The sequence below is a fragment of the Coenobita brevimanus genome, chromosome 111, assembly GCF_032717465.1.
Source record: "Coenobita brevimanus isolate Jiangsu-jjx chromosome 111, ASM3271746v2, whole genome shotgun sequence".
Lineage (NCBI taxonomy): Eukaryota > Metazoa > Arthropoda > Malacostraca > Decapoda > Coenobitidae > Coenobita > Coenobita brevimanus.
In genome coordinates, this window is record NC_137064.1 from 31,008,037 (window position 1) to 31,015,573 (window position 7,537).

At 38.6% G+C, this 7,537-nt stretch overlaps 1 protein-coding gene across 3 annotated transcripts in view; it reads left to right on the plus strand.

The window, feature by feature from the left end:
• Window positions 1-7,537, plus strand: part of FoxP (forkhead box transcription factor P) — a 141,944-nt gene that overhangs the window by 102,654 nt on the left and 31,753 nt on the right. The window contains exon 10 of one of the 3 annotated variants that reach the window (XM_080286336.1): window positions 4,590-4,658. The exons of the other annotated variants lie outside the window; for them this stretch is intronic. Within the exon in view, the coding sequence (XP_080142462.1) occupies window positions 4,590-4,658 (69 nt within the window). The remainder of the gene's footprint in view (window positions 1-4,589; window positions 4,659-7,537) is intronic. 3 annotated transcript variants of the gene reach the window in all.

Sequence of the window (7,537 nt, forward strand, 5' to 3'; positions counted from 1 at the left end):
GCGCTAGTGAATTCCCTGTGGAAGAACAGACACTTTTGAGAAACAGAAGACCAGATTATTATTATTATTATTGTTATTATCATTATTATTATTATTATTATTATTATTATTATTATTATTAATTTTTACCCCCTTCCTCTTCTGTCTTTATTGCCTTCATTCATTCCTCTTCCATCCATCTACAGATGACTTTAGACTCCCTCTTCTGTCTTTGTTTCCTTCATTCTTTCTTCATCCTTCTGCCAATGGGTGACTCAGCACTGTGTGGCAAGCCAAATGGTTTCCAGGCGCCATAATTTGGTTGTAAAAATACAACCAAATTATTGCGCCTGGTGGTTTAGTGAGTAATTAAGGCACTCTAATCAGGTTGAGCGTGTGAAGGTTTATATCCAAGGGGTGGTTGGGGTTTATTGCTCACATAATGTCACACAGGGATGAGTGAGGCTGGTCGCTCTCATCTTAAATGTCAGGACCGACTTGCCAAGCCCTGGGCTCCTACTCTTCTCATGGGGCAACATAGGTTTGGATGATGATGATGATGTAAGAATCAGATGAAGAACAACAGGATGGTGATGGTGATGGTGGGAGGGAGGAGTTTGTGGTGGTGTTAGAGGAAATGAGGACCAGTTGGTTTAGGGGGGACGTGACTTAAAAAGGTCAAGAGCTGCTGGTTTATACTGTACTATTGTAGTGGTGTGGTATTCATTTCAAAGGTATTTTTGATAGTGTGTTACAGTAACATTGGTTAAAAGTTAATTTTATATCTGCTCATATTATGGTATTTGAAAATTATTGTGTTCATGCTGCTGCCACTACTGTAATTATACAGTTGTATCATTGACTTCTAATGCATTATCTTTAGCTTGCTTGAAGCTCCTTTTGCTTGACACAGCTCCTTTAGCCAGTCACGTTTGGTCTCTCATTTCCTGGAAGGTTATCCCTCCTGTAATAAAGCATTATGCCTTTTGCTTAACCACTTTTAGAAACTGCTGTAGCTTTTTAACATTAATGCATAATCCATCCATCCATCATCCAATCCTGTGTCACCTCATGAGAAGCGTAGGAGCCTGGGGCCAGGCAAATTGGTCCTGACATTTGAGGTGACAGTGACCAGCTTCACTCATCCCGGAGTGGCATTACATGCGCAATAAACCCCAAACACCCCTTGGATATAAACCTTCACTGGCTCAGTCCGATCGGAGCAATAATAATAATGATAATCCATTCATCTATCATCCAATCCTACGTTGCCCCACGAGGAGCGTAGGATCCCGGGGCTAGACAGTTGGTCTTGACATTTAAGATGAGAGTGACCAGCCTCATTCATCCCTGAGTGGCATTACGTGAGCAATAAACCCCAACCATCCCTTGGATATAAACCTTCACCGGCTCAATCCGATTGGAGCACAATGATTACCCACTAAACCACCAGGTGCCAAAATTTGGTTATATGGTTACCACCCAGTGTATTAAATAGTTTCCTGGTGTACTGTACAGGAAACCATTTGGCTTGTCACTCAGTGTAGAGTCACCCATAGGCAGAAGAAAGAGGAAAGAATGAAGGAATGAAAGACAGAAGAGGGAGTGTAAAGTCACCCGTAGGCAGAAGGACGAGGAAAGAATGAAGGAAAGAAAGACAGAAGAAGATGGAAGGAAAGAAGGATGGAGGAGAGGACAGGGCAGACACCCAAGAGCAGCACTGCATTGAGTGAGTGGATGGTGAGCGCCCCCACCTACCACTAAATAATGATGATAATAATAATGATAATCATAATAATAGCTAAAGCTGTATCATATTGAAGGTGTAATGCTTATAATATAATTTATCATTTTTCTTGTATCTCAAAAAGTTATTTGATTTTTAGTACTTCATTGCCATGAAGTAAAAAGACCAGCACATGCCAGAATGGTCAGTAGCTTCAGACATAAAAACACAGAAACACATTGCATGGTATTTCATTGCAGTGGTAAAGTGAAAGTATATCCATTACTGAATAGTTCTTGTGTCAGGTGTTTCAAAATCTAAGGGGCAGTGATGTTATAAATCTGTGTAAGTTGGCTTGCACTGTACTCAAACAGTAGACAGGTGATCACAGAGCATGTCTTAGTGTTTAGTGAAGATTTTCAAGTTCATGGTTTACTCAGCTTTTCAAGGGTTGTTCAGTATACAGTACTGCATTTGTTTTATTTCACAGTATTTTATTTTATATGTAAGGTTAGGCCTTTTATGAAAACCATAGAGACCTAAACTCTTCATACAAGCTTATAAACATTCTATTGTATTGTGCTGGGCCCAATTATTACCATATACATGTTAAGTGGCTTGAGTCAGATAAAGCTGGGTATCATGGTGTAGTAAATAAGCTTTACCTAATACACTTCAAATCCAGACTTTCCTATCCACACCTGAGAGATACAGATTTACTAAGCTATATTTTGAAAACACAATTATTTTCTCATTCTTTTGTAAGCAGTTTATTATGAGGGTTTTATTGGGATTACCACAAATAGTATATGGAACAGGTATTTTGTTTTATTATAATTGTAGCTCCTGATATAGTTGCTTATTTGACCATTAGGGAGCTGCTGGGCTGCTAGCATATATATATACAGTACAGTATATTATGTCAGAGTTACATGTCATACATAAAGTTTTGTGGATGTGAGCAGATTGGTGACTTTGTAACCAAATCCCTTTTGTTAGTACAGTAATCCCTTGGTTATCGCACTTAGTTGGTACTGAGTCTAGTGTGTGATAACAATATTGTATGATAATGAAAACACAGAACCTATGGGATTTATTCTAATTGGTACCAGGTAGCCCACTCACATATCCAAATATTCCCTTTTACAACAGTTTGTACCCACCTGCTACACACATACTGTTATGGTAAATATAAAAAATGCACATAAGTATGGTTAGGTTAATAGAAAGTGATGAAAAGGGCATAGCAAAGAGAGACCTGGGATGGGCTTTAGGGGAGCAGTTCTGAGGCTAGGGGTTGGAGAGATAGTGGTCTCCACCACCTGGCAGCAACTTCTCAAGAATGGCCTCATCTTTAAATTCCTCAGAGCCATCAGAAACCTGACCATTATTGTTGGCAGAAACCAGCTCAGGTGCGTGACAACGATGTCGCCTAAAAATGTGTGATAATGTCAGGAGTGCAGATTCTCATCTTGCAGTGATAACAAAAACTGCTAAAACCTGTTGCACAATAATCAAGGGATCACTGTCTGTCTACTATCTACTGCCAGACGCCACAATCCTGTAAGGGGTGGCCATTGACTTTGAGTTATTTGTTTTACGGGGAGGAGCACTAACCCTCCACCAAGCCACTTGTTGACACGTACGATTTTGTTATGTGGTTACCACCAAGCATTGTACATGGTTTCTTGGCTTACAGGAAGCCATTTGGCTTGTCACTCAATGTAAAGCCACCTGTAAAGAAAGCATAAGAGGTGACAGGAAAGATGGGAGAAATTGGAAGAGAGGAGGGCAGGCATGGAAAAAAAATGATAAAGGCTAAGGAAGAAGTAGGCAGCACTACATCAAGTGAGTAGTGATGGTAACATAGGAAAATCTCAGTGCTACTCTCACTTTGAAAACATTTAATTTTTCCTTTGGGGTTGTCTAGTTTAGCTTGAGTCACCCTGCTTTCATATCATGACATCTTGGTAATTTGTAATTCACAGAAATTTTTGAAGATCTGCATGGAAAAAAAACTTGAAGAAAAATAAATTCAGGATGAGTAATAGTTGCTTTCTTGATGTGCAGTAATAATGTAGGTATCTCAGTAGTATTTGGCATGTTTGTGTCTGCTGTTTTACCCACAATCACCATTTTAATGAGTAAAAGTTTCCAACCATAGTCACCTATTTGCCACAGTAGAGAACCTTAAAGTTGATTGATCATACTTTAAAGCACAATAATAAGTCATGAAGTAGAGTGAAATATATTTAGGTATTGTGTCACCTGGCTTTTGTATTTGCAGCTCAGTATTTAGTTACTGCGAGAGTTTTAAATGGTGTCTGGTCTTCCCATGCTTTAGAGAGCACAGTATAGGTCACTGAGATGCATGTCAGCAACCTGCCATTACACCAGCAAATGAACAGAGACAAGAAAGTTATCAGAACACTCTTTGGTGTATGCTGACATTAGGAAAGTGATGCACCTAAGTGAAGTATTCTGATTTTTTCCAAATCCTCTTTTTTAATATACTGGTGTTACAGGCAGACTTTGGTAGACAGAGTAGTACTTAGAGACCCTTCTGTTTATAAGAAATTAGACAACTTCATTTTGGTTTTAGAGTGGCCCATTCTGCCTAGGCTTGGACTGTGTATGTTAATTTTAGAGAAAGCCATGAATGAAACGGTTGGGACTTAACCTAGCATTACAGTATTACAAATATTTATATAGACAGTTTCAAGCCATAGCAAGTTGGGAGTATTTTGAACTAAGATGGGTAGTCCCTTAAATTCTTATGCTACAGGGTTTCTCGTAGTCCCTTCTCACATACCCCTAGCAAGTCCCCACCCCCCACCCCTACCTCCTGACTCCTCCTAACGCCTGCCTGCTTGCTTCTCGCTAGGGGCGCTAGAGGACTCCCAGGTGACTAGACGCCGCCTGGCTGACCGCGCTGCTTTAGACATTAATGAAGGTAACCCATTGCTACACCTTTCCCAACCTGTGCCCGCCTCTCCATCCTCCTCATATCCTTTCTTCCTTCATTCATTACTTCTTAATATTCTTCCTTCTTTCTCTTTGTTCTTCTTAAACTTTCAGTCATCTTCCTTCCTTTTCCATTCTTTAATAACTTTATCTCTGCGTCTTCCATCTCACATCATTTATCCTTCCACAAGACACGTCTGTTTCTTCCTCTTAGATTGTTCTTTTCTAGCTGTCTTTTCTGTATTAATTTCCTTTCATTAATTCTTATCTTTCATTCTTTCATCATTGTGTTTTACCTTCATCTATCATTTCTTCCCACATTAACCTTTATTTTTGGTCCATACAGTAATTTATTATTATTATTATTATTGTTATTTTATTCACATTGCTGTTTTCTCATTGATTCTGCTTTTTTTTTAATCCCTTTTCATAATTTTTCTTTGTTGATCCCAATTTCTGTGTTTCCTCTGTCCTTTGTTCTCTTTCCCTGTTTATATAAAGCAACTTATCCACTGTCTTCCCCATCAGGCCTTACCACTTAGTCATTGGTGTTTCTTTTCTTTTGTATTCTATGATAGAATTTTTTTTCTTCCTTACATCTGCTGCTTACCTCTTTCTTATTCCCTTTTCTCTCACTTTGTAATTTGTACTTGAGCATTTTTATCAGTATTTTCCTATTCCTCTCATACTCCCCATCTCTTGTGTATTTCAGTACCAGTTCTGTCTCATTCCTTAAATTTTTAGCCTTTGTCTTATATTCTCCCATGGCTTGTCTTTTCTGTCTTTCCCCTTCAGCTTTCCCAATATGTTTAAGTTGTTGCATCTGTTGCATGCAGTTTTATGTATACTGGATTGCAAGTATCATTATTTACATCTTTTGCATGAAATCTGACACTTGGCATGAAATTTATTACCTAAAATTACTTATTTTAATTGTGTGTTTTTTAATTAATGCATGGGTGGTACTGCCTGCTTGCCATCTGCCAGTGCAGTTGAGTATCACTTGATTGAACAGCATCATTTCACAGCAGAATTCAACTTGTCCATAAGTGTTAGAATTTTTTGAGATATCCACTGGATTACCCTATATTGTAGTCCATAAAACCTGATATATACACTTGTGTTCTGGTAGGCTTTTTTTTAAATTTCTTATTTATTTATAGATTAGAGAATATACAAAACACACATCATGATATGTGAATATTGATGGTTTTTATATATTGTATGGTCCTGATGTGTATTCAGGTGAAGCTTTGTTTGGTTAATTTAATTAGAATGTTGTGCATACATATTTGGAAGATGGGAATTCTGTTGAGTTTATGTTAAAACTGGGATTTGGCAGGTGAAGGTAGCATTATTATTGCAACAAATTACAGTAAAGTCTTCATTTTTACTTTCACATTTTTCCAGATGTATTGTGGCAGTATTTAATATTTATTGATACGAATTAGGTGAGATGGCAGTGATAGGTGTCCTGGCATAGTAGAAGCTTAGTTATTCAGCCAGTATATTTATTTACGTTACAAGAATGTACAGTACAGTAGAAGTCCGATTTTTCGGCATCTATCGGACCAGGCAAGTGCCGAAATATCAAAATTGCCGAATTATCGAAAACCCTACCCACTCAGTACCTTATATGTTTCGGTGAACACTATCATCATTACTCATATCATTACAAATGTGTTTGGAGAGAGTACTGTATACTGTTTGATACTGTACAATACTGTAATGAATACAGTACTATACATGAATATGAAAAATAAAGAAATTAGTGAACATACTGTATATAAATGTAATGGTACAGTAGGCCTACAAGTTCACATGCACTTACCTAAACTTATAGTAGGTTCCTTATTTACATATGTATAATAGAAGGGGTTGATTGGAGTCTGCTACTGCTGGAAGAAGTCCCCAGCAGTAGAGGGTCCTGCAACAGGCTCTAAGGACTCTTCTCCCTGTTGCTGCGGCAGTAGAGCTTGAGGTTCAGAGACTGCTGTTGGTGATGGAGAGGAGGGAGCAGAGGAGCTTACGTTAAACTCATCCATAATCTGTTTCCTACTCATGCCAGCCTCTAATTTTTTCAACAGCTCAATTTTCCGAGCAATAGTCAACATCTTATGTGTACGCTTCTTGCTAACACCAGTTAACTTTCCACACGTGGAGGCCATTTTCAAAGCACACAGAAGATGTTTATACTGTTCACAACACACGGCTGGTCCACTCAGGTGTTACAAAGCTCCTGTCTGATGTTACGGTGCTTACAGCACACTCGAATAGTAATTTCAGAGGTATTTCGGTACGAAGTTCACAAAGCACACAGAAGAATCAAGAGAAGTCGGCAGCAGCACGGCAACAACTCGGAAGAATGGCGAAACAGATTCTCTTTCCCATGCTAGACTCACTACATGTTTGTCCTCTCTTTATGCTATAGGAGAAAGAGCTAGCCTCTGAGCTTCATGGCAGTGGTAGACTCGTTCCATCACTTTCACTATCTCACTCACTAAGGCGGGTAAAGGCAGGTAGCTAGCTGGCGAGCCTCGTGGAGAATTTCAAGACTGACGAAAAAAATCGGAGAATCTGCCGAACGATCGGAGATTTTCGTAAATGGGACCATTTCTGAAAACTGCCGAAATGTCAGATTTGCTGGGGAATTGGATGCCGAAATATTGGACTTTTATGGTAGTAAAATATCCACTTTGCCATCCCACACAGCAGTCTTTGTTACTCCAATACAGTAGTTAGATAGTAATAGAAAATGCAGAGTTGAGAGATAATAGATTATTAGTTTAATACATTTATCACAGTATATTACAATATAACTTTTTTTTATGTAAAAATCATCCTTACTTAGATGCGTCCAAAGAACTT